General features: G+C 33.3%; 3 protein-coding genes across 3 annotated transcripts; all 3 read left to right on the top strand.

The window, feature by feature from the left end:
- Positions 1 to 5,854: 5,854 nt before the first annotated feature.
- On the top strand, positions 5,855 to 7,909 carry LOC108330852 (probable pectinesterase/pectinesterase inhibitor 12). The gene is made up of 2 exons (XM_017565433.2): positions 5,855 to 6,869; positions 7,151 to 7,909. The coding sequence occupies exons 1-2, from the start codon at positions 5,942 to 5,944 to the stop codon at positions 7,840 to 7,842; spliced, it is 1,620 nt and encodes a 539-aa protein (XP_017420922.2). The 5' UTR covers positions 5,855 to 5,941; the 3' UTR covers positions 7,843 to 7,909.
- Positions 7,910 to 17,003: 9,094 nt separating this feature from the next.
- LOC108331128 (probable pectinesterase/pectinesterase inhibitor 12) lies at positions 17,004 to 19,003 on the top strand. The gene is made up of 2 exons (XM_017565759.2): positions 17,004 to 17,961; positions 18,245 to 19,003. The coding sequence occupies exons 1-2, from the start codon at positions 17,037 to 17,039 to the stop codon at positions 18,934 to 18,936; spliced, it is 1,617 nt and encodes a 538-aa protein (XP_017421248.2). The 5' UTR covers positions 17,004 to 17,036; the 3' UTR covers positions 18,937 to 19,003.
- A 4,571-nt stretch (positions 19,004 to 23,574) lies between these two features.
- On the top strand, positions 23,575 to 25,799 carry LOC108330159 (putative pectinesterase/pectinesterase inhibitor 45). The gene is made up of 3 exons (XM_017564669.2): positions 23,575 to 24,737; positions 24,827 to 24,987; positions 25,064 to 25,799. The coding sequence occupies exons 1-3, from the start codon at positions 23,692 to 23,694 to the stop codon at positions 25,753 to 25,755; spliced, it is 1,899 nt and encodes a 632-aa protein (XP_017420158.1). The 5' UTR covers positions 23,575 to 23,691; the 3' UTR covers positions 25,756 to 25,799.
- The last annotated feature ends 1,192 nt before the right edge of the window (positions 25,800 to 26,991 follow it).

Genomic DNA, 26,991 nt, shown 5'->3' with positions numbered 1-26,991 from the left:
AAAATCTATCAGTAACTCATATTTACTAATGAATTTTTTTCTATTGATAAAATTCTATCATAAATGTTATATATTTTTGTAGTTCCAATAATAATTTTACCACTTTGTTTGTAATATACCTACAACAAAATAACTAAAACCTTTGTCATATTCTTTAGACATTAAAGCCAAAAATGTAAATTACAAAAGAAAAAAAACTTTTGTAACACTTTTTTACTTGAAAGATTATGGTTGAAAATCTAATATAAATTAAAAATAAGATGAATTTATAGTATATTATTTAGACATCGAAACTAAAAAGATAAATGATAAAAATAATATTTTTCAATGAATGTAAAAGATTTTATATATATTATTTATGACAAATTTATAATATGTAAGTGAGTGTAAATTTTATTTTACAAATTAAACGTGTAAAGTTAAATTAAATTTTTAAAGTCTATTTCTAAAATAATATATGTACCATTTGAAACTCATTTTAACACAAAATTATTATTTATTAAGTCTATTATATTAACATCAAAACTAGGGATGACAATTTTACCTGCGGGCACAGGTATCCACAGGTAAAATCCGCGACGAATAGTAATTATCTTGGATATTTATTACCCACGGGTAACGGGTAGCGGGTATTTTAATATCCGCTTTTAAACGGGTCGGGTACGGGTAGTATATTATCCGCTCCGCGGGTACCCGCTATCTGCGAAAAATTAAAAAAAATAATTTATATATTTTTTAATTAAATTAATTAAAAATAAAATAAAATAATATTTTATTAGGTTAAATTTAATTAAAATTAAATTTTAATTTATATTTAATTTAATTTATATTATATTATATATATTTTTTTTTGTAATTTTATTTAAATTTTATTTTAAATATGTATTAAATATTTCTTTTTTATTTTTTGCGGGTATCTACAGGTACTCGCGGATTTTAAAATATCCGCGGATATTTTTTAAATGGGTACTCGACAGATAACGGGTCGGATAACAGGTACAATTTTATCTAGCGAGTCGGATTGTGGATAGACATTATCCGTGCCCGACCTGACCCGTTGTCATCTAATCAAAACTAATTTTATAAAATAAAATTATATTTAAATTCTATTATCGCCTGCAAAAGTATGCACCTTCTCAAAGGAAGATGGCTTTTGACAAATGACGTAGGTAGAGAGAGACATAAATAATGGTAAAAGTTATAATAGAGTGGGTGTCAGTGTCACGGGCAACATTACACGCAACACGTTTTAGAGAAGGACTAGGCATGGGCGTTGGAATATTGTCCCAATAAGTAAAGATCTTCGCCATAACCATACGATGCCATTAATATAACGCATTATTTCTTCTTAATCAAACTTAGAAACATGCACTTTGGTGTTAAAGATACTTTTAATATTAACAATCTAAATATAAATTTGAATTTTAGAATGAAAAAAATAATAATCTCTTAGAGTTTTTGAATTAAAAATGATGTTACAGTATTTTATACTAGTATTTTCATAAATTATTTATGTTGAATTATAATTTATGACTTTTATTTGAGTATTATTTTTAGAATATTAACCAAATTAAAATTATTGATGACAAAAATATTAACAAATGAAGAATTGCGTACACTTTGACTTTTTAGATTAATGGCTTTTTTAGATTACTAATTCTCCTTCATGCAAAAAAGCTGCTCCACTAACTAGTGATATTATATAAATATACATCCAATTAGAGAGAATGAACGAATAATTTGTTGGCATAACATCCACAATAAAATAAAATGTAAAAAAAAAATATTTTATCGCCAATTTATATTTCATATAAATTTGAAAAATATTATGTAGAAAAAAAATACACTAAATACTTTTCATAAAAAGTAGCCGTCATATTGCATATTAAAGTGGTTCAATTTCTACACAAATGATAGGATAAAATAAGTGGTTCAATTTCCACATAAATTGATAAAAAAAAATTGAGTATTAAGTTCATTCAAAATTTTGTTTTTATCAATTTTCTTAGTTTATTGAATATTTACAATTCAAATTTTCTATTCACCGAGTTATGTTATAGTTATTTTTTCGTGTCATCTTATTTATTTATTTTGACCAGTTAAAAGTGTAAAATTTTGTACTTCATATAAAATTAATATTAAACAAATTTTTATTATTTATTAATTTTTATAACAACATGATATTCTCAACATTATTTATATCAATTTAATGATGATATTTGCATCTTTTATCTAAATAACCAGGTATCATTTATTCTGATAATAATAAAACTCATACTTTCTTTTGGGTGGGGTTCATCACTTTTTCACTATTTTTTCACTATTTTTTCACGTGAGTGCTAACAGAAAAAACACAGTAATGTGCTTAGGGCCAGAGACATTCATATCTTCTTTTTTCTTCATTTGTTATAATATAATTAGGCTAAATTATATTTTTTCCTATTACTTTTTATTTTATTAAATAACTTTGTTTACCTTATTATTAATGTTAGAATAATATTAAAATAAATAAATAATAAGAATGAAAAAGTAAATATTTGTTTATATCAAGAAGAATCTCCACACGTGAGATTTGGCATATCTGTGGACAAACGTGAATGACGGTTGCCCAGTCGAGCATTCTGACTTATGATTTCACGAGACAAAGTCAAGTTGTCTGAGAAAGTATACAAACCATTAATTAAAGATTAACGAATAACAAAACATTAACTAAGGATTATAATTAAAGTATTCAAACTACCATGTCATCTTTTATTCTGATACAAGTCATCCAAATGGATATAAACATATATACCAAAGTTTGTATATGATAAAATTGGTATAATCAATTGTATATGTCAAATAAAATTTCAATATAATCACATCCATTTTATTCTTAAATATATTTTAATATTATCATAAAATTTATCAATTTATTACTGATTTTAGTTATTGTTATCTAGTTATAATGTGTCTCTTTGGGTATCTCCAAGGCATTCAATCCAATAATACCTCGTCATACCATCATCAGTGTGACGAGATAATAATGTTCTATTTTTTTTTCCAATTTATATACCAAAAAATAAAAAATAAACATACAGCTTACAAAAAAACTATTAACTTGTTAGACTTTCTTTTATCGTATGACAAAAAATCAATGATTTAAAAACATTATTTTTCATCATCAATATTGATAATATTTCAATAGAAAAAAAATCAAAGACTTATATCTATCAATATTTAAATTCGAAACTATAAATGAAAAGGCAAAAACCAAGAACACATTCACTCAACCTTACCATAGAAATATATGGATTTTTTTACCTATGCGGAATAATTTGTTTTAAAAATAATAAAAGTGGTGTAATTTTTAAAAAAAATTGATATTGAATAAATTATATCATGTTAAAAAAATGGTGTCAGTTTAAAATGATTTTACTATATTTAATTAAAGTCGACGTGTCACGATTTTTATTTTCATAGAAACATTAAATTGACACTACTTCAGTCAAATTTAACAAAATCTTTCAAAATTAACATGATATCTTTTTTATAAAGTCATCCAGCTTCAAATTTTTTTAAAAAGTTTCACTATTTTCTTAATTTTAAAGGTAAATTACTCTGGTAAAAGAAAAAAACAAAAAATCTAAACCTTTTAGCTAAATAATTTTTGTAATTCTAGGTTTTTGTATGTATATAAGCAAATTTTAACAAAATATTACGGATGTAATAAAAAAATTTCGAAATTATGGATTTAAGCAAGTTGTGTAGGGTCCAAACGACTTCAAAGGAAGAAGCCGTGTCTTCTGCATGACTTCACCCTGATACATGAGTTAGAAGTGAAGTCGTACATTCCTAAAATGATTTTAGGCCTTGATAATCGATTACCAGACTTTGTTATCGATAATAGAAGGCTAAACTCGTGTGTAATAAATAAAATCTCTCTAGTAATCGATTACAAACCTATGATAATAGATTATCGGAGGGTTTCAGGATTAAAACAAAAATTATTTTTTGGTTTTGTGGGCTATGTTTGTTAATTATTACTGTTTCCATTTAGATTCTTACCATTTAAATTAACAACTCTATTATTAAATTGTTACCATTTAAATTAACATGATTAATTAGAGTTTTCATTTAAATTGTTTACTATTTAAATTGTTACCATTTAAATTGTTAATTATATATATTAACATTTTTATTATTACATTTAAATAAAAACTGTAATAATTACTAATTATATATAAATTAACATTTTTATTATTACACTTAAATGGAAATTGTAATAATTATTAATTACATACAAATTAACATTTATATTATTACATTTAAATTGAAATTGTAATAATTACTAGTTATATACAAGTTAACATTTTTATTATTTCATTTAAATAAAAACTATAATAATTACTAATTTAAATGGTAACTATTTAAATAAAAACTCTAATAATTACTAATAATTTAAAAACATAGCTAACATAAAAAAAAACTCTTTGTTATAAAAATAAATATAAGTAATTTTTATAATTTTTTAAGATAATTTTTATTTATTTTTTAAGTAATAGTTTTATTATAAATAATTATTTTACTTTAAAAAAAATATTAAAACGATTAAATTTAAAAATTTTGTGACTTAAAAAATAAAACTCGTAAAATAATTATTTTAATTTTAAAAAGTAATTATTTTAGTAAAACTAAAAAAATATGTAATTATATATTATTAAATATTAGTAATTATCAGAGTTTCTAATAAGATTGTTACCATTTAAATATTTACCATTTAAATTATTAATTATTCCAATTTTAATTTAAATGTAATAATAAAAATTTTAATTTGTATATAATTAATAATTATTATAATTTTAATTTAAATGTAAAATAAAAATGTTAATTTGTATATAATTAGTAACTTTTACAATTTCCATTTAAATATAATAATATAAATGTTAATTTATATATAATTAATAATTATTACAGTTTTCATTTAAATATAATAATAGAAATGTTAATTTGTATATAATTAACAATTTAAATGAAAACTCTAATTAATAATATTAATTTAAATGGTAATAATGTAATAATAGAAATGTTAATTTAAATGGTAACAATTTAAATGTAAACTCTAATAATTATTAATAATTAACAAACATAACCCACTAAACAAACAACACTCTTTGTTTTAACACTAAAATCCTGTAATCGATTACCTTAGGTATGTAATCGATTACGAGAGATATTTTGCTTATTACACACGAGTTCAGTCTTCTATAATCAATTACAAAATCATATAATCGATTATGAGGACCTGAAATCGTTTTATGAGTACATCACCTCTGACTTATGTGTCAGGATAAAGTCGTATAGAGAGACATCACTTCATTTGAAGTCGTCTAGACTTTCACTGCTTGCCTAGATTCGTAATTTCGAAATTTTTTTCCTATGCCTCAAATTTTTTGTTCAAATTTGACAATATACGTACAAAGACACCGTAATTTTAAGAGCATGGTTGGTTGGTGAGCCATAAAAAACCCTATGCAATTAACTCCAATATGCAGTCAATGTCTTTTTGTCTGAGACTGAATACCCTCTTCCATAGAAGAAATAAACATTTTCTTTTACATTATCTTCCAAGAGCAACTTGCCATAATCTACTCAGCCAAGAGTAAAGCTTGTAACTTTTTTATTGTTATCATAAATAATATTCATTTGAGTAAATTCTAATAAAAAAAAGTCTTCCAAATAAAAACAAGAAAGGTATTTCAGTGCCCTTATCAATGAATATAGTGGCAGGCATACTTCCAATAATGCATTAGTTCAAAACTTGTGCTATTTAGATTCTAATCAGTGTCCCCATCACTTTTTTCCGTATTTAAGTGATCAAATATATCAAACACTTGCATCTCTCCTTTACTTTTTCATTATTCCTCATCTTCATCTTTTCATCACTTTCTCCTAATTTTTCATGGCTCATTCACCTCATAAACTCTTTTTTCTTCTCCTTGCAATCTTCTACTCACACACTTCTGCTGTTAACTCCTACAATGATTCCACAACACTTCAATCCAATCTCTCTTCCTTAAGATCTTTTTGCACAACCACCCCATATCCAGAAGTTTGTTTCAATTCATTGAAGCTATCCATCTCAATAAACATAAGTCCAAACATTATCAGCTACCTTCTTCAGTCCCTCGAAGTAGCAATATCTGAAACCACAAAGCTCTCCAATATCTTCCACAATGTTGGACACTCAAACATCATAGAGAAGCAAAGAGGAACAGTTCAGGACTGCCGAGAACTCCACCAATCCACATTGGCTTCTTTGAAAAGATCAGTATCAGGGATCCGTTCCTCCAACTCCATGAGCATAGTTGATGCAAGAGCCTACCTCAGTGCTGCTCTCACCAACAAGAACACATGCTTGGAAGGCCTAGATTCTGCTTGTGGCACCATGAAGCCAGCGCTGGTGAAATCTGTGATCAACACTTACAAGCATGTCAGTAACTCTCTTTCTATGCTACCGAAGCCTGAGACGGGGACTCCCGGTGACCAGAAGAATGACCACCCTTTGATGAATGCTCCAAAGCGGTTATCGAGCCGAAAGCAAGGAACTTTTAAAGATATGGAAGAGTATAACCCAAATGAAGTGCTAGTTGTGTCTGCAGATGGAAGTGGGGACTTTAGCACCATCACTGAAGCCATCAACTTTGCTCCAAATAACAGCATGGATAGGACAGTGATCTATGTCAAAGAAGGGATTTATGAGGAAAACGTGGAAATCCCAAGCTATAAGACCAACATTGTGATGCAAGGCGATGGAAGTGATGTCACTGTCATAACTGGTAACAGAAGCGTTGGTGATGGCTGGACCACTTTCAGATCTGCAACTCTAGGTGAACCCTTTCTACCCCTTTCTGATTTTTCTGCAATTAGTGACTTCTCATGCACTGTTTACCTCTTGGCACGAAGTAGAGAAGTGACACAACAAACATATTAATGAGTCATAATTTTTGAAAGTTAATTTAGGATAAAGTATCACTAGATTAGATAAAACAAAAGTTGAGTGTTTAATTGAGATTGGTAGAAACCATTTTAATTAAACTATACCATAGTTTTTCCCTATTTAATGTGACCAAAATGGGAATCACATGAAAATGTTGTGTGTGTTTTCCAGCGGTTTCTGGTGATGGTTTTCTTGCTCGTGATATTGCAATTGAGAACAGTGCAGGGCCAGAGAAGCACCAAGCAGTGGCCTTGAGGGTAAATGCAGACTTAACTGCATTTTACAGGTGTGAAATTAATGGCTACCAAGACACTTTATATGTTCACTCCTTTAGACAATTTTACAGAGAGTGTGACATTTCTGGGACCGTAGATTTCATATTTGGAAATGCAGCAGTGATTCTACAAGATTGTAACATCATATCCAGAAAGCCCATGCCTGGTCAATTCACTGCTATCACCGCACAATCCAGAGATAGCCCTGATGAGGACACGGGCATCTCAATCCAGAACTGCGCAGTCATAGCTACCCCTGATCTGTATTCCAACTCTAGCAGCTTCAAGAGCTACCTTGGGAGGCCATGGAAGAACTATTCTCGCACCGTTTACCTTGAGTCCTTCATTGATGACTTCATTGACCCAAAGGGTTGGATAGAATGGAATAATGATAACAAAAGATCGGACACATTGTACTATGGAGAATACGACAACTATGGACTCGGTTCCACCACAGATAGTCGTGTTCAATGGTTAGGCTACCATTTGATGGATTATGATGATGCATATAATTTCACAGTTTCGCAGTTCATCAGTGGAGATGATTGGCTTGATACTACTTTTATACCTTATGATAACGGGCTCTGAGCAAATTTTAATAGTGTTATTTTGTTAATGGTTAAGTTTCTTATGATTGTTACTTTCCTCTGCCTCATGGCCTGTGTGAAACTGTTATTTACTGGATTCGCTTATTTAAAATTAGTATAACCAACAGTTAACAAAAATTTATCAGATAGAAATTGAAGTATGAAGTTGTGAAACTCATTATATTCAAACATCTTCAATTAGGTAAAGACTATTTTAAACAGATACCATTATTATTGAGTGTGAAAAGGCTTATGCAGAAGAAATGACAAAACAATGAGATTATTGGGGGGAATTGACATCATTTATTCATTAAGCACTAACCAATTTTGGAAATAATAGAGGTTTATTTTACGAAATGGAAATAACTTTTGGAAAGAAAAGGACCGTAACATGCTTTTTTTTTTTTTGAGAAAAACAAATTCTATCCAACTTAGATATGTTATAAGGTCAATATAATGACACGGCACACATTTTTGTTGTTGTAAATTATATATGTCGAAATGTCTATGTTTTTATGGTGTTTAGTCTGTGTGGCCTTGTATTTTGATAATCACTGTGTTTTCAATTTGATATAAAATGTTAAATTTAAAACAATTATCAATTTTTATTATAATATTGAGTAAATTAGAAAAATTGTTTGTTACTTTTTTTTCTTAGTATAGTTCTCTATTATGTTAAGTTTATAATTGATTTTATTTGTTGAAACAAATCTTGATTTTGTCTTGATTTGTAAACAATTTATTATTTCAAGTAATAATGATTATGTTGCGGCAATTTTGAAATGTTTAGTCTCACATATAATTTTATATAAATTTTGATTGTCAAGTTAAATAATTCATATTGATATTAAAGGTGTGATATAGTTGTGTCAAAAATATATATAAAAATATATTTTTATGTCACAATGTCTTTGTTTATATTGTTTCTAGTGTCTTTATACTGACACTTTATCATTAATTAGTATCTTTTTGTTTGGGACGACAAACATTATACCTACAATTACAATTATTGTACTGATTTCACTAAAATAGAGAATGTAAACTCACTAATAGGTTGTGAAAATGTTAGAGTCTTCTTTAAAAATCATGAGAATTTACTATTTTTTTTTTTGGATAAAACTATATTCCATAAGTTTAAAATATCATGTTTGAATATCGTTTATTATAATATGGTTGTCTTGGTCTTGACATTAACATCAAACATTTTTTAAGACATGTTTAGTCTTGAGGGTTTGCATCTAGTACTTCTTGAGTCTCGTTTTGTCTTCACTTCTAATGTTCCGAGCGTTAAATATACTAATGTTAAGTTTTTGTGCATCTTTCAATGTTTCATATAATATTTGAAGATATAATTTTTTTATGTAAATCATTCAAGTATGATACTAAATAGTTTGTGTCATACTAACTTGGTAAACAATAAAAATTTAGTATTATTTATTTTCATCAAAGTTACAGTTGAATTATATATCTATTTACATATATAAGATATAATTGTTCAAATTCATTTTATTTTTTACTTTTATGAATAATAATAAAATTATCAAGTTTTCATTTTAAAAGGTCTGCTGCAAACCATTTTGAAACCAATTATTCTTGATATTGTATTTTAATATTCAAACAAAAAATATATTAAGAAGAGATAAAAAGAAGTGTTTCGGTATACATGTTGTCCGGTGTGTCTTTGTTGCTCCTAGCTGTCTGGGACGCTTGCTCTTATCCGATTGTTGTTGTTCATACTCGCCAAAGGAGGGGGAGGTACCTGCAAAGATACTCCGACGCTCAAGTCAGATGTGAGTTATGGAGCTTCAGCTCTCAAGAGAGTAATTGGATACTGCTCTGAAATAATATTTAGGGTCTCTAGACATAAAGAGAACGTACCTGGACCTTGGCCCTGTTACTGTATTTATAAGCAAAATAAGAAATAACCACCTTACCTAAAAATGTGGTTAGTGGCTTTATAAATATCTTAGATATTTTATGTAATAAATATAATATTTAAGATAAAATATCTTACTACATAACATGCCCCCCAAGTCCGAGTTAACTGTTCCGTTTTACGGACGTGGTAACTATAGGACTTATGAGTTTGATGGAGGTTGCATTCGCTGTATTAGAGAGCGTGAACCAAGGAGGACCGAGCGGTAGAGGCTGTATAACCTAGGGTCATAGAAGCTGAATGCTTGAGGCCACGGACGGTAGAGGTCGAGTGGCATGTGAGGCCGAATGATTGAAGCCAAGCGGACGAACGTATATGAGGCCGAATGGACAACATTAATGGCGTCGAACGGCCGAATACTTGAATGCTTGTACACAATACTTGAACGCTCGTACACAGGAATTGTCGAGCGGTTGAAATCAAAAGGAGGCCGAACGGTCGACTGTTTTAACGCTCGACACAGTGATTGTCGAGGGGTTGAAACCAAAAGGCGAGGCCGAAACGACCGACTGTTTGAACGCTCGTACAGAGATTGTCGAGCGGTTGAAAGTAAAGGTCAAATATCTTTGAGGCCGAACGGCCGACTGCTTGAACGCTCGTACAGAGATTGTCGAGCGGTTGAAAGCAAAGGTCGAACATCTTTGAGGCCGAACGGCCGAATGTTAAACGCTCGTCCGCATGGATTGTCGAACGGCTTTGTAACGCTCGTTGAAATGGATCGTCGAGCGACGTTTGGACGGTCGTTGACATGGATTGACGAATGGTTCTTGAACGCTCGTTGAAATGAATTGTTGAGCGATGTGTGGACGCTCGTTGACATTGATGGTTGAGCGCTGAGGCCGAACGACCAACGCTTTCGATGTCGAACGACAGAATCTTTGAAAATTTTATGTTCTTGGGCGAACATAAGCTAGGCTAGAGGATGGTCCCCTAGGTTTGATGGTCTGGGTGTTCTAGGGCGAACATCTACCAGTGGGAGTATGTCCCTTTGTTCAATGCACATGGGTGTTCTAGGGCGAACATCTACCAGCGGGAGGGTATCCCTTTATTCAATGCACCTGGGTGTTCTAGGGCGAACATCAACCGGGTCTAGGAGTGCTTCAGGATGAACGACTCTCAGGTGTCTGCTTTTACGTACAAGATATGCTTATCTGCACTGTAAGAAATAATATTAAGCATATAGGTGAGACCGTTTGGTCAAGTTGCAAACCTGGTGGCCGAACGTCCATTAGGCCGAATGCTGGACGCCAGTGAGTCCGAATGACCGAACGCTTCCTGCGGGAATTGTCGAACGTTAATGAAGCTCTTGCCCGAACGGTTGAAGCCAAGATGCCGAACGTTCTAGGTCGAGCGCTAGAGACCGAACGTCAATGTGAGTGAAGTGCCGAACGCTTTAGGCCGAACGACCGTTAGAATGAATGCTGAAAAGCTTCATGCTGATTTTGAGAACGAACGTTATTAAGGACGCAGGCTGGACGATTGATGCTGCAAATTGTCGAAGGGCGGTGAGACCGAATGGCCCAACGATTGAGTGTTGAGATCATGCATGACCGAACGCTAAGGGCTGAATAGTAAAGGCCGAACGTCAATAAGAAAGGCCTAACGGTTCATGCCAATCTGCCGAACGTCGATGAGACGGATGGTCGAGCGGTTGAGCCCAAGCGTCCGAATGTCGTTGAGAGGGGTGGCCAACATTAATGGTGTCGAAGGGACGGACGTTGGAACGTGTAGCGGTCGTAACCAGAAGGCGAGGACGAACGGTCTTTTGTTTGAACTTGTTTGAACGCTCGTCCACACTAAGTGTCGAGCGGTCGAATCCGAAGGCGAGGACGAACTGCTGATTGCTTGAACGCTCGTCCACAGGCGTTGTCGGGCGTTCGAATCGAGGACGAACGACTGATTTCTTGAACGCTCGTCCACAAGCATTGTCGAGCATTCGAATCCGAGGGTCGAGGACGAACGGCTGATTGCTTGAACGCTCGTCCACATTAAGTGTCGAGCGTTCGAGTCCAAAGGGCGAGGACGAACGGCTGATTGCTTGAACGCTCGTCCACAGTCATTGTCGAGCGTTCGAGTCCAAAGGGCGAGGACGAACGGTTGATTGCTTGAACGCTCTTCCACAGGCATTGTCGAGCGTTCGAGTCCAAAGGGCGAGGACGAACGGCTGATTGCTTGAACGCTCGTCCACAGGCATTGTCGAGCGTTCGAGTCCAAAGGGCGAGGACGAACGGCTGATTGCTTGAACGCTCGTCCATAGGCGTTGTCGAGCGTTCGAGTCCAAAGGTCGAGGACGCGCGGTCGATTACTTGAACGCTCGTCCACAGGGATTGTCGAGCGTTCGACTCCTTGAACGTTCGTGTGGTACGTGAGGTCGATTGTTCGAGCGTCCTCGTAGCCGAAAGGCAGAACGTTTGGCGAGGCTGATTGCTGGACGCTTGAAGCCGCACGTCCGTTAGGTGAAATGGCCGATCATGTGGAGGCAGAACCGAATGAGGCGTGGATGGAGCGAGTCTTGCGGAAGACGTGGAGAATGGGTCTGACAATGCGGCAGACCTGGAGGCGCCGAAAGGGCTTGTCCTTGATTTGGGAGTTTAGGGTTTGTGGTTTTGATCTGGCGCGTGCGAGTGCAGAGAGGCTGCTGGTGGTGGTGCGGTGGCATTGCTTTCCATTTATTGGACGCACTCATGGAAAATCTTTCGTCCAGTAGGGACGATACAAGAAATGGAAGAGTGTTATTGAGTGGATAAGCAAGGAACGATGTCGTCAAACATAACGACAAGAGAGATTCGATGTGCGTTCACGATTTCATGGAAATGGATTCACCGTTGCACTTCGATGGGACAAAAAGGTACAAGTGTTTTTCGCTCCCAGTAGATCTTTTACATTCCCCTTTTTGATGATACCTCTGAATTAAGGTACTTACCGGCGCGACTTCGCAGAGGTGTTCGCGGCAATGCAGCGATTTGAGGAAGTAGCTCTTTCCGAAAAAGTGATTCATCGAGGTCGAGTGCTCCTCTTGCGGTTTTTGTGAGATGACACTCGGCCCCACGGTGGGCGCCAAAATGTTTCGGTATACATGTTGTCCGGGGTGTGTCTTTGTTGCTCCTGGCTGTCTGGGACGCTTGCTCTTATCCAATTATTGTTGTTCATACTCGCCAAAGGAGGGGAGGTACCTGCAAAGATACTCCGACGCTCAAGTCAGATGTGAGTTATGGAGCTTCAGCTCTCAAGAGAGTAATTGGATACTGCTCTGAAATAATATTTAGGGTCTCTAGAGCATAAAGAGAACGTACCTGGACATTGGCCCTGTTACTGTATTTATAAGCAAAATAAGAAATAACCACCTTACCTAAAAATGTGGTTAATGACTTTATAAATATCTTAGATATTTTATGTAATAAATATAATATTTAAGATAAAATATCTTACTAAGTTTCTTTTTTTCTTCTGTCCGAAGCATAAATTTTGATATTAGACCCATAAATTTTGATATTAGACTTCGATTGTTTCCAAACTCGAAATTCAAAACAATAAAAAGTTATATAAAAAAAAAATGTTTCGATTGTAAAAAGGAATCTTCGCTTGTAAGGTTTGGTTATTTGAGGAACCAAAACCCATCGAAAATTCAAATTCCTAAACCCAGCCTTCGTGACATGACCTTACCACAGTAAACAATGGTTTTCCCGAACTAACAATCAAATACACCACTAAGCTTTGATTCTTATTTTTTTCATTACCTAATGTGTATAGCCTATTTTTCATTCATGAATCATACGCCAATCCTTCTATTAATTAAAAAGATCGAAGCTTGCTTTGAAACCAAATGCAATCCAGCAATTGAGAGGAGTAATGGTAAATCTCCATAAATACATTATAAAAACATCTTCTTTCCTGCTCTGTGAAATAAGTCAATAGACGAGGACATTTTATCATCCTAATATAAGTCATGCCCTAATCAAAGTGGAAATAACTCTTGTTGATTTTCCTTAAAAAAAATAGTAATGAATTTCACTATATCCATGCGTGACGGTTGAATATAACATATTTCTCACATATTTGACATGTTTTGTTGGATACACCTAGATGGACACCCAAATTCTTATTTTTCAAGGGAGACTGAAGTAACACCCTTGTATAATAACCAATGAAAACATGAAAAAAACTTTTTTATAAATTTTATCAAAGAGAAAATCAGAAGAAAAATTTATAAACTATTACTCTTGATCATATTTTTCTTTTTTAATTTTAAAATGAAACGGTCATTCTAAATTTATAAGAAGACTTTACTTTTATTTTTTTAACATGTAAAAATTACATCAAGTCAATATATATTTCATGTTCTCTGTATCTTATTAATGAAGTTTATATTTATTCTTTTTATATATATCATTAATCAGATAGCAGAGTGGAATCAGTCCTTGTCATCGTAAAGTTAAGCAAATTGGCTGGTGTGGTTTGTAATTATACAGATAATATCGAATCTTTTACACCTCAAAGCGACTTGTTTTTTTCTGTGGAAAATAGGAGCACATATGCATAATCAATACGCCGATGGAGAAAACAAGCCCTTTGTGCTATGGATGTTAAACAAATATAACACCTGAAACAAACCATCGAGAATTAAGGCAAGAATGATGGAGTTATATGTCTCAACTTATATTTTGTTTGTCTTAAGATTTTACCTTATGTTAAATTAAATCATAAATCAGGATTCATATGATATTCATGGAAGGGGGAACGGAGTTACTTTATTAGTACATTCAACACGTTTAAGAAGATTTACAATAATTTATACATCTTTCTCTCTTAGCTCTACTTATTGAGAAATGATTTTACAATTTTATATGAAATCATACTCCTTCAGTATAAATTTTATATATACAATGGATATATTTATTCTTATAACTTTATTCTTCATTCTTTTAACTTATTCTTATATTCACAAGCTTATATCTAAATTTATAATACACAAAAAGACAAACCCTTTTTTTATTGGTCAAATCGTGCAAATGATTATTTATATTTTACGCTATGTTCGGTTTCTTTATCTCGTAAACGTGCAATTTATTAATTAATGTCACAAAGGTATTTTCTGCTTCAAAACAGACATATTTATAGGTGACGTTAGTTTATGAAATCCAACATCTTTATAGATGTCGGTTTATGCATTAACTGACGTCTAAAAAGACTACATAGACATCGAATATTGTATTAACCGATGTTTATTCGTTTCTTTGGGTAGCGTAGTAACATCTTCTTCCTTTGCTAGTTTCGTCATTGAAAAGGTTGCGTCTTTTGGATCTCTTATGACATTTCAACCGAAAACCGAATCTTGGTCATTGTCTAGTTCCATTCCAACCGACAATGAAAACGAACAATGACTTAAGGACTAGGCAAGGACCGAAGTTCGGTTTTGGGTTGAAACGCTATAAGACATCCAAAAGACGCAAGTTTTTCTTACGGGGAAACTAGCAAAAGGAGAATGTGGTACTACGCTACCCAAAGACACGAGAAAAATTGCACCAAAACACAAAAAAAACTCATTTTAATCGATTCAAATGGAAGATAATCAATCAAAGACTAATTTAATCGGAATAAAAGTACGTTTAAACGGTTCAAAAGAGACAAAAACCCACTCGGAAATGCAATACGCGGAGAGAAAAGGCGAGAAGAAAGACGATGAAATGCTCCTAACTACGGGTTCGATGTCTAATTTAACAGCAAACAAGACGTCGGGCACCCAGGGAACCGACGTCGGGTTCCTCACTAATATGACGTCCAAAACAACTTTTTACCTACCCTTAGACGTCGGATGGCGGGATCCGACGTCTGTATGGCAGAACAAAATAACTTTTCATCTACCTGTCAAACATATACACGTCCGTTATAAGGGACACTGACGTGTATAATCGAATATAGGCGTCGGGGTGGCGGGATTGGATGTCTCTAAGGTGGAAAAAAATGACTTTTCACCTTCCTGTCAGGCATATAGATGTCGGTTAGGTGGGGCTTCGACGTCTAAATATTATAGACGTCGGGGACCCTTCTAACCGACGTCTATATGCCCACTTATTTACAAAAATACCACCGGTCAATATTTTACGTTGGTTATTTTGTGTTCCAACATTACGGGGTGACATTAAAGGTCAATTCTGCACTAGTGTCCGCATTGACTACACCTACCCCTTCTTTTTCCTCTCTTCACACTTTCTAAACTCATGGTCCAACCCAAACAACATGAGATAAACCTGATTTACAAGCAATGCAAATTTTGGCAAAAATTACAATGATAACACACAAAGTAACAACGGAAATTATACGGTGGTTACCACATTAATGGTGTTTTAGAAGACAACTGTCATCAAATGCTAATAAAGAAAAGAAGAAAACTTCCTAGACTACTAGTTCTATGGAATTGTTTGATCTTAAAGAGACCGTGAGAAGTTATTTCTTGACTGGTACAGTTATTAATAATTTGATTATTTTTAAATAATAAAATTATTTAAATAATTGAAAGAAAAATGAAACCTTACAAGAGTACTATACAAAATAAAGAATTAAGTTTTGAGAATTGTTACCCGAACAATATGGGGTATTTGAAAATTAGTTAAAGATTTTACGAATTTTAAAATCCATCAAATTTTTAATTGACTTTTGAAAATTCGATTAAAAATTCATTAACTTTCGAAAACCAATATGATAGATTTCAATTAAAAATTGATCTGCACATATACATAAAACATATTTTTAATTACGCTATTATAATATTTTTTTCAATTTTGATTTGTTACTTTTGAATGTTTTAATTTTGTTCTATTTTTAAAAAGTTCAGTGCAAACCCAGCTAGTGGGGTGATCCAGTCTTCGAAGCAGCTTCCCGGATTGCCATATATCATTCCATCACTCACGGTCACCCACAAGCACGTTCACGTTAATTTCTAAAATTAAAGAAATTCAAAATAAATTGTATATGTCAAATAAATTTTAAATATAATCACTTCCATTTTATCCTTAAATATATTTTAATATTATCACAAAATTTATCAATTTATTACTGATTTTATTTATTGTTATCTAGTCACAATTCACAAAATTTCCAATAATGCATTAGTTCAAAACTTGTGTTATTTAGATTCTAATCAGTGTCCCCATCACTTTTTTCCTTATTTAAGTGATCAAATATATCAAACACTTTCATCTCTCTTTTACTTTTTCCTTATTCATCATCTTCATCTTTCCATCACTTTCTCCTTATTTTTCATGGCTCATTCATCTCATAAACTCTTCTTTCTTCTCCTTGCAAGCTTCTACTCACACACTTTGGCTGTCAACTCCTATGCTTCCACAACACATCAGTCCAATCTCTCTTCCTTAAGATCTTTCTGCATAACCACCCCATATCCAGAAGTTTGTTTCAATTCATTGAAGCCATGCATCTCAATAAACATAAGTCCGAACATTAACAGCTACCTCCTTCAGTCCCTGCAAGTAGCAATATCTGAAACCACAAAGCTCACCAATATCTTCCACAATGTTGGACACTCAAACATCATAGAGAAGCAAAGAGGAGCAATTCAGGACTGCCGAGAACTCCACCAATCCACATTGGTTTCTTTGAAAAGATCACTATCAGGGATCCGTTCCTCCAATTCCATGAGCATAGTTGATGCAAGAGCCTACCTCAGTGCAGCTGTCACCAACAAGAACACATGCTTGGAAGGCCTAGATTCTGCTTCTGGCACCATGAAGCCAGCTCTGGTGAAATCTGTGATCAACACTTACAAGCATGTCAGTAACTCTCTTTCTATGCTACCGAAGCCTGAGACGGGGACTCCCGGTGACCAGAAGAATGACCACCCTTTGATGAATGCTCCAAAGTGGTTATCGAGCCGAAAGCAAGGAACTTTTAAAGATATGGAAGAGTATAACCCAAATGAAGTGCTAGTTGTGTCTGCAGATGGAAGTGGGGACTTTAGCACCATCACTGAAGCCATCAACTTTGCTCCAAATAACAGCATGGATAGGACAGTGATCTATGTCAAAGAAGGGATTTATGAGGAAAACGTGGAAATCCCAAGCAATAAGACCAACATTGTGCTGAGAGGCGATGGAAGTGATGTCACTGTCATAACTGGTAACAGAAGCGTTGGTGATGACTGGACCACTTTCAGCTCTGCAACTCTAGGTGAACCCTTTCTACCCGTTTGTGATTTTTCTGCAATTAATGACTTCTCATGCACTGGTTACCTCTTGGCACGAAGTAGAGAAGTGACACAATAAACATATTAATGAGTCATAATTTTTGAAAGTTAATTTAGGATAAAGTATCACTAGATTAGATAAAACAAAAGTTGAGTGTTTAATTGAGATTGGTAGAAACCATTTTAAATTAAACTATACCATAGTTTTTCCCTATTTAATGTGACTAAAATGGGAATCACATGACAATGTTGTGGTGTATTTTCCAGCGGTTTCTGGTGATGGTTTTATTGCTCGTGATATTGCAATTGAGAACAGTGCAGGGCCAGAGAAGGACCAAGCAGTGGCCTTGAGGGTAAATGCAGACTTCACGGCATTTTACAGGTGTGCAATTAATGGCTACCAAGACACTTTATATGTTCACTCCTTTAGACAATTTTACAGAGAGTGTGACATTTCTGGGACCATAGATTTCATATTTGGAAATGCAATTGTGATTCTACAAGATTGTAACATCATATCCAGAAAGCCCTTGCCTTGGCAGTTCACTGTTATCACTGCACAATCCAGAGAAAGCCCTGATGAGGACACCGGCATCTCAATCCAGAACTGCTCAATCATAGCTACCTCTGATCTGTATTCCAACTCTAGCAGTTTCAAGAGCTACCTTGGGAGGCCATGGGGGAACTATTCTCGCACCGTTTACCTTGAGTCCTTCATTGATGACTTCATTGACCCAAAGGGTTGGATAGAATGGAATAATGATAACAAAAGATCGGACACATTGTACTATGGAGAATACGACAACTATGGACTCGGTTCCACCACAGATAGTCGTGTTCAATGGTTAGGCTACCATTTGATGGATTATGATGATGCATATAATTTCACAGTTTCGCAGTTCATCAGTGGAGATGATTGGCTTGATACTACTTTTATACCTTATGATAACGGGCTCTGAGCAAATTTTAATAGTGTTATTTTGTTAATGGTTAAGTTTCTTATGATTGTTACTTTCCTCTGCCTCATGGCCTGTGTGAAACTGTTATTTACTGGGTTCGCTTATTATTTAGAAATTGAAGTATGAAGTTGTTAAACTCATTGAAATCTTTTGTATACATTACCTTCTCTCCTCATTATATTCAAATATCTTCAATTAGATAAAGACTATTTTAAACAGATACCATTATGTTGAGTGCCAAAAGGCTTATGCAGAAGAAATGATAAAAGAATGAGATTATTGGGGGGAATTGACAACATATATTCATTAAGCACTAATCAATTTTGGAAATAATAGTTTTATTTTACAAAATGGAAATCAATAAACACATTTAGAAAAAAATGAAAAAAACTTTTAAAAATATGGGAAGAAAAGGACCAGTGTATACTACTTTTTTTTTTCATTTATGAGAAAAAAAAACAATTTTATCCAACATTTTAAGATAATGGTAAGGTCAATAAAATGACACGGCATACAATTTTGTTGTTGTAAATTATATATGTCGCATTGTCTATGTTCGTATTGTGTTTGTGTGTCCGTATAGCTTGTTACTAATTGTATTTGATAATCATTGTGTTTTCAATTTGATATAAAATGTTAATTGTAAAACAAATTATCAATTCTTAATGTAATATTGAGTTAATTTAGAAAAATGGTTTTCTATTTTTCTTTTAGTATAGTAATCATTAATATAAGTTTATAATTGATTATATTTGTTGAGTCAAATCTTGATTTTATCTTGGTTTCTAAATAGTCTATTAATCGACTGTGTTGTGGTAATTTTGAAACGTTAAGTCTCACATATAATTATTAGACATGAACATAGTTGATTATCTTATTTTAAAATAGTGTATGAGTTATACTATGATGCTTGGACACGCTTCATCAATGTTGTGTTTCTATGTTTGATACGTATCATATAGTGTGACACACGTATTACATTCACCGGTGAAGTGTGCAATTTAAAAAAAAAAACGTTGTTTTGGATCATTTTAAAATGTCTACCTTCAACACAATATTAGTAAGGATATGCCATGATGCTTTAGGAACTCAAACTTAGTGTGCAAGTTTATATTATATTTATGAAAATAAGGAGCATATTTTATGCAATCAAGATATTTAGATTGCATATGTATTATTACAATAATTTTATTTATTTTGCCATCATATTTTCCCAGCATATAAGCTTTTTAAGTTTATAATTTGTCTTAGATGAATCTCAAATAATCTTTTCCAATTATGATAATAAAAAAAGTGAATGAAATATTATAATTGAAGTAGATCCTTTTCACTTTTTTGGACTTTAGATAGTTTGGATTCATTTCAGCATTATTGTCATTAATATTGTGTCCTAGAAACTATATACATATGTCACAATGTCCATGTTCATATTGTTTTTAGTGTCTTCGTGTCTGTATTAGTAGTATATGTGCTACATAGAGCTTACATAATAATTTATTGTAATTAAATATAATTTATTATCTTAGTCTACAACAAGAATACTTTTTCAAACTTGTTTTAAAAGGCAGGCATTATACAATTGTTTTAGAACTCTCTTTATCAATACTTGTGAAAGTTTTATAAGCTATGTTTTGAAGAAAGAGTTATTGAAAAATCATCTTACATTTGGAGAAATATTGTTGCTCAAAGATCATCAGGTCTTATCACTTATTTTATGTTTTTATTATTTCATCTCAACTTTTATCACTTATTTTATGTCTAGTTTTAGTATAAAGTTAGTGTATTCTTAACATTACTTTCAAGTTATCGGAGATTTGATATTTTTAAGAGAGGTTCTCTCTACACCTCACCACCTTATTTCTTTTTTTATTTATAATTCTACCTTTTTCAGAAACAATATTTTAATTTAAAAAAACTGACCCATTTAATGATTAAATTGAAGAAGCCCTCCATCCCTTTTCAACTGAGATCAGCCTTACGCATTTCAGATTATTTTGTAAACCTTACACTCCTTCCTCCCTTCCTCCTCCTTGCCTCTCCTTGTCTCTCCTCGTCGCATTTCATTTCAAGCTCACATTTTTTTTCCTCCCGCACTCCTCTCCTCTCCCTCGTCACCAACTTCATTTGTTTTTAAGTTCTTTGTTTTTAAGTTCTTCTAGTGCAACAGTTGTAGATCTTCTTCTTTTCATATAGTTAACTTCAAGGATAGATTTTCCTAAAGTTATTAGAGATAGTGGAGCTTTAACCGCACTTAAAATTGCGAATCAAGCACCACCGCATGTCAAAAAGTCAGTCAATAACTATTTAAAAAACTAAAAGTTAACAACATTTTAATATTAATTACATGTAAAAAATTTATTAGTTTATTTTAAATATTTGTTTAAAAAATATTTTAAATGCAGTGAAAAGCTGCCACTTAGACAATTGTTAAAATATTGTCATGGAAAGTTGTTAAAAGAAAGTTTTTCTATTTTTTATTCCTGATTTTTTCTTTTTCATCTACAACAAATTCCATAAAATCTTCATTTCAAAGCCTATTTGTCTTTATACTGACACTTTATTATTAATTAGTATCCTTTTGTTTGCAGGACAAACATTATATCTACAGTTACAATTGTTGCACCTCCTCAATTTCTTCGTACACACCATCTCATACTTTCAAAATAACCATTTTACCTTTTGGAAAAGTGACTTTACAATTACATATTTCAAAAGTTTTCAAAAACAAGTTTTCTGGAATTTCTGGAACAAAATTTCTAGAACATGATTTTCAGAATAAAATTTCCTGAATGTATTTCAAAATAAACTTGTCATAATGGAAATTTTGAAAAGAACTTTTAGAAACTCATAAAATTTCTTTCAAAATGATTTTCCAAAATATCCATATTAGGAAATGTCTTTCAAAATAAAAAAAAATGGAAGACATAGAACATATTTTGGAAAACTTTTGGAATGTGTTTTTTTTTCTCTCTCTCCATTTTCTCTCTTCTTATTCAGCATTCTCCTTCTCTTCTTTGCACAATGGTAGAAGTGATAGTGTGACGTGATACAATGGTAAACAGTGTTTAAGTTTTTCTTCTAATTTTGGTGTTTTGTATATTATTATTAGCTAAAATCATGTTTAAGCAAAATCAAACACTTGTTATGCATCCATCTACAATGATGTTTTGATCCATATTTTTTCTTATCCCATATGGGTGAAAATATCATTGTTGGATCACAAAACCTACATGAATCTTTGGGTTCTCATGATGATCAAGCACAAATTTTGGTGAAAGTGGCATAGCAATTCTGCATGCTGAAAGGTTGTGTTTCTGAATCGCCTCCATCTCCTCCCACGCTTTTCACCGTTACATCCTTTATCCGTCTTCACCAGTAAGCAACTTAATAAAAAAAATCATTATCAATTTTACAAAAATGGATATCATTTTAACAAGACTTTGTCTTCAACCAATAATCCGGTTTGAAGTCGTCCATTAAAGTACCCTTTCATTAATTGTTTTTATTTTGTTGACTTATTTGATTGAAGTCGTGTGCACAAGTTTACAATTTTTTTTTTCAATTTTAATATATATTATAGGCATACTAATAAGCTCACTTTTAATTTATAAATTTTTAAAATTTATTTTGAAAATCGTGCTTAAATTTATGGGTGTAAACTTTTTATTTTTTTTAATTATTTTCGTCGGACGTTGTTTCAAACTTAGGAGAGAATGTTATTGGAATCATACATACAATAAAAAATAAAACCAACAAACCACTATATTCGTGTTGAGCACGATTTTACTTAAAATATTTAAAAAATAAATTTTTGTTTCAGAGGATAAATATTAATGTCTTTTGAGACATGCAAATTTTAATAAGCATTATTTCAAACCTTATACTTTAAAATGACTTGGGAAGAAGAATGAATTATAAAGCCCAAACTAACAAAGTTATTATACAATTATTCATTACAAATAGCACCTTTATTTAACACGTAATAAATATTTATAATTTTTTATTCTCATATATGTAATACCAACTCAATTTTAATTTTGATTCTTATATCTCATAAAATTTAAAATTGTGGTTACTGATTTTCATTTTACCTTAATTTTTTGTAATTTGGTTGTCAAAATTTTACACAATTTTAATTCTTGAATGTTGAACTATTTGTGTCTACAAAATGTAATTCGATACTAACTCAATTTTCTTAAAAAAAATTGAAAATTAAGCAAACTATGAATGATTAAAAGGATCAAAATTATATAAAAAGAAATTAAAAAACCAAAATTATGAACCGCTATACAGAATAAAAATAAAAATAAAATTGAAAAGCAAATTAGAGAAAATTGTAAAATATAAGCAGATGTCTATAAATTTATTTTGGTTTACAATATATGTGTTATTTGGTGTTTATAAATAACCTTTTCTTTGTGTTGTAACCATGTTGTTCTATTTTCATGCAAAGCTGGTGAAAGTGGCAACAGAAGAGAGTAATTCGCCGGACTCATCACCGCATTAATCTATGAACCATATGAAGAACTTCCAAAAATAGAAGAGAAAAACGAAAAAATCTCTGGTCTCGACGTACATGCATGCAGGAAGAGTATAAATTCGGGGAAGCTGATGCAAGAAAGCAAAGGGGGAAGAAACGAACAATAAAGCAACGCCCCCTAAACGGTTCTCTTTTCTCCTTCGCCATATCCACTGTCCCTTGAGTCTAGGGCAGAGTCCCCTCTGCCTTAGACACTAACTACCCACCCAACCACAATGGCCTTCCAGGATTTCGAGCAAATCACTGAGCGCCGAAGAAACGAGAACAGACTCAAGCTCAGGAAGAAGATCTTAATCAGCGTGGTTTCCGCCGTTCTTCTTGCATGCGTGGTTGGCGCCGCCACATTCGTGGTTGTCCAGAGAACCGGTGGTTCCTCCACAAAAACCGCAACCCCAATACAAGAAGCCTCCGCGAGGCCACACGTGGACCAAAGCTCCAGGCTGGTAGAAATGATCTGCAGCTCCGCGGAGTACAAAGAGAAATGCAAGAAAACCCTCGGTGAGGCTCTGGAGAAGGACCCGAAGCTGACGGAGCCCAAGGACCTGCTCAAGGTCTCCTTTATCCTTGCCGAGAACGAGATGAACAAAGCCTTCAACGAAACCACGAAAATGGAGTTCGCGTCGGCACAGGAGAAAGGCGCGTACAGTGATTGCAAGGAGATGTTCGATGACGCCAAGGATGAGCTGAGACGTTCGATCGACGAGGTCGGAGAAAACGATGCCAAAGTACTCTCCACGAAAGCTTCAGAAATCAACAACTGGCTCAGCGCTGTTATGAACTACGAGCAAACCTGCATCGATGGGATTCCCGAAGGAAAGATGAGGGAAGACTTCACGAAGCTATTCGCCGAGTCAAGGGAGCTTGTGAGCAATGCCCTTGCCGTTATGTCGCAGTTTGCTTCGTTCTTTTCGATCTTCCAAGGAGCTGGGAACATTCACCTTCCATGGGAAACCAACGATAAAGATGCACCTGCCCCTGCTTCTGCTTCCGGTTCTTCTGCTTCTTCTGCTTCTGCTCCTGGTGTTGCCCCTGCAGGTTCTGCTCCTGCTCCTGGTTTCGCTCCTCGTGCTGCTCCGGTCCCAATGCCTTCCTTGGATGATCCACTTCCAACATTGCCTATCCCTGCTTGGGCTGGCCCTTCTGAGTTCAAAGGATCAGATGAGAAACCCACACCCAATGTCACCGTCGCACAAGATGGAAGCGGAGACTTCAAAACCATCTCTGAAGCCTTGGCTGCCATCCAGACACCATACGAGGGAAGGTACCAATCTTTTCTCTTTCGATTATTTTAAGGAAATATCTGTTATCTGTGGATGCTCGTGCAAAGCATTTACTTTTAATGCATGGCAGGTACGTGGTTTATGTTAAAGCTGGAATTTACGATGAGACCGTGACAGTGACAAGGAAAATGGTAAACCTAACCATGTATGGTGACGGAGGTGACAAGAGTATCATTACTGGGAACAAAAATTTCGTTGATGGAGTCAGAACTTTCCAAACTGCATCATTCGGTAAGAGAAAACTCAAAAATCCTTGAATTTCTTGAAGGCTATGTTGCTAAACAACAATTTGACATGCACATTGCAGTGGTACTGGGAGATGGATTCTTGGGAAAAGAGATGCAATTCAGAAACACTGCAGGAGCAGAGAAGCATCAAGCAGTGGCTGCAAGAGTGCAAGCCGATCAAGCAATGTTTTTTAACTGTGTCTTTGATGGTTACCAAGACACTCTCTACGCCCAAACCCACAGACAGTTCTACCGCGACTGCACCATCACCGGCACCATCGACTTCATCTTCGGGGACGCATCAGCAGTGTTTCAAAACTGCACGATAATGGTGAAAAAGCCCCTTGAAAACCAGCAGAACATAGTGACTGCACAAGGGAGACTAGACAGGCAAGAAAACACTGGGTTCGTTCTGCAGAAGTGTGTGATCAAAGCTGCTGATGACTTGGTCCCGTTGAAGGGGACGGTGAGGAACTACCTCGGAAGGCCCTGGAAGGAGTACTCAAGAACCATCATCATGGAGACTCAAATAGAAGACTTGATTCACCCAGATGGGTGGCTTCCATGGGAAGGGGACTTTGCACTCAAAACGCTGTACTATGGTGAGTTCAACAACAATGGAGTAGGTGCCAGCACCAGCGCTAGGGTGAACTGGCCTAACCGCAAAGTCATTGATAGGGATGAGGCTACCAGGTACACGGTTGAGGCTTTCTTGCAAGGGGCATGGATCAATGGCACAGGAGTCCCTGCTCAACTGGGCTTGTACTCTTAAACCGTTTTTTCTCTTCAATCATCAATATTTTTACCTTCTATTGCAAACTCTTCACCTAATCTATATTTAGCATCTAATTTTTCATATAGGATAACTTTCATTAAACTTAAAAGTAATTAACTGCGTCTAAAATAAATAACTTTTTTTTTTAAAATTCACTTAATCAAAAACAGGAAACTGATTATTTTAAAAATAAGTCAAATATATAAAATTAATCAGAAACTTGGTTATTTTATTGAAATATAACTTAAAAAAACAAAGTATAAACAAACTCACTACTTGTTGGAATGAAAATGTCACTTATATGCTATATTTTTTTAATCCTATAAGTAGAACGTAAATACTATCCAAAGGTATAAAAAAGTGTTGAGATTCCCAACTTAATCCTATATATAGAACGTAAATACCTAAGTTCCGAACTTGTTATTATTCTTTTATCATTTTCCCATCAAATATATGAACTAAAAAAAATTAATATACTCATAAATTACTTTAACTTTTATATACTTACCAAAAACTTTCCTTTACAAACTGAGGCCAATTAATTAATAAAAGAATTGAATACATGAAGTTATATTATACAAAAGTAAGACTAGCATTAGATAGTTATAGTAGCAAGAACATGGATTTGCCTTATATTTCTCCCACTTTATGCAACCAATATACTGTAACTATACACGAGAAATAGATCTAATTATTTTCAATTATGACTGATGGACTATAAAACTATATTTGGTATCGTTTGTTTTATCTATATATATATATATATATATATATATATATATATATATATATATATATATATATATATATATATATATATATATATTTGCTGATAGAAAAAAAAAAGGCATACCCATTTTCTGCATTAATATTGTTGCCTCCAAAAGATGCATCAACATTACGTTTTACAAAACCAACATGAGGTACCAGCTGAAATGATTGGGTTTATTAATACGCAGTTTCCTAGATTCCAACGGTGACAAATTTAAAAATGGTAAAAATAATTTTATCATCAATTATAATAATTAGACGTTTATCTTATATGTTACTTTAAATTATATAGCTGATATGTTTAAGTGTATTTCATTTTAAAAATAAACAATGATTCAAAACTATTTTGAAAAACATTATTATTACTATATCAAAAAATCCAATTGTTATTTTTTATGATGTTGATATGAAAAGAATGGTTTAAAATAGGTATATCTTAATAGGATATGTGTATGTGTTTAG

The sequence above is a fragment of the Vigna angularis genome, chromosome 4, assembly GCF_016808095.1.
Source record: "Vigna angularis cultivar LongXiaoDou No.4 chromosome 4, ASM1680809v1, whole genome shotgun sequence".
Lineage (NCBI taxonomy): Eukaryota > Viridiplantae > Streptophyta > Magnoliopsida > Fabales > Fabaceae > Vigna > Vigna angularis.
Note: the sequence above shows the minus strand (reverse complement) of the source record. Positions and strands in the feature narration are given on the sequence as shown.

Coding starts and splice junctions, on each gene's coding strand:
- LOC108331128 (XM_017565759.2), top strand. CDS start 17,037: ATGGCTCATTCATCTCATAAACTCTTCTTTCTTCTCCTTGCAAGCTTC. Junction 17,962..18,244: donor TTTCAGCTCTGCAACTCTAG/GTGAACCCTTTC, acceptor TGTATTTTCCAG/CGGTTTCTGGTGATGGTTTT.
- LOC108330159 (XM_017564669.2), top strand. CDS start 23,692: ATGGCCTTCCAGGATTTCGAGCAAATCACTGAGCGCCGAAGAAACGAG. Junction 24,738..24,826: donor CAGACACCATACGAGGGAAG/GTACCAATCTTT, acceptor AATGCATGGCAG/GTACGTGGTTTATGTTAAAG. Junction 24,988..25,063: donor TTTCCAAACTGCATCATTCG/GTAAGAGAAAAC, acceptor TGCACATTGCAG/TGGTACTGGGAGATGGATTC.
- LOC108330852 (XM_017565433.2), top strand. CDS start 5,942: ATGGCTCATTCACCTCATAAACTCTTTTTTCTTCTCCTTGCAATCTTC. Junction 6,870..7,150: donor TTTCAGATCTGCAACTCTAG/GTGAACCCTTTC, acceptor TGTGTTTTCCAG/CGGTTTCTGGTGATGGTTTT.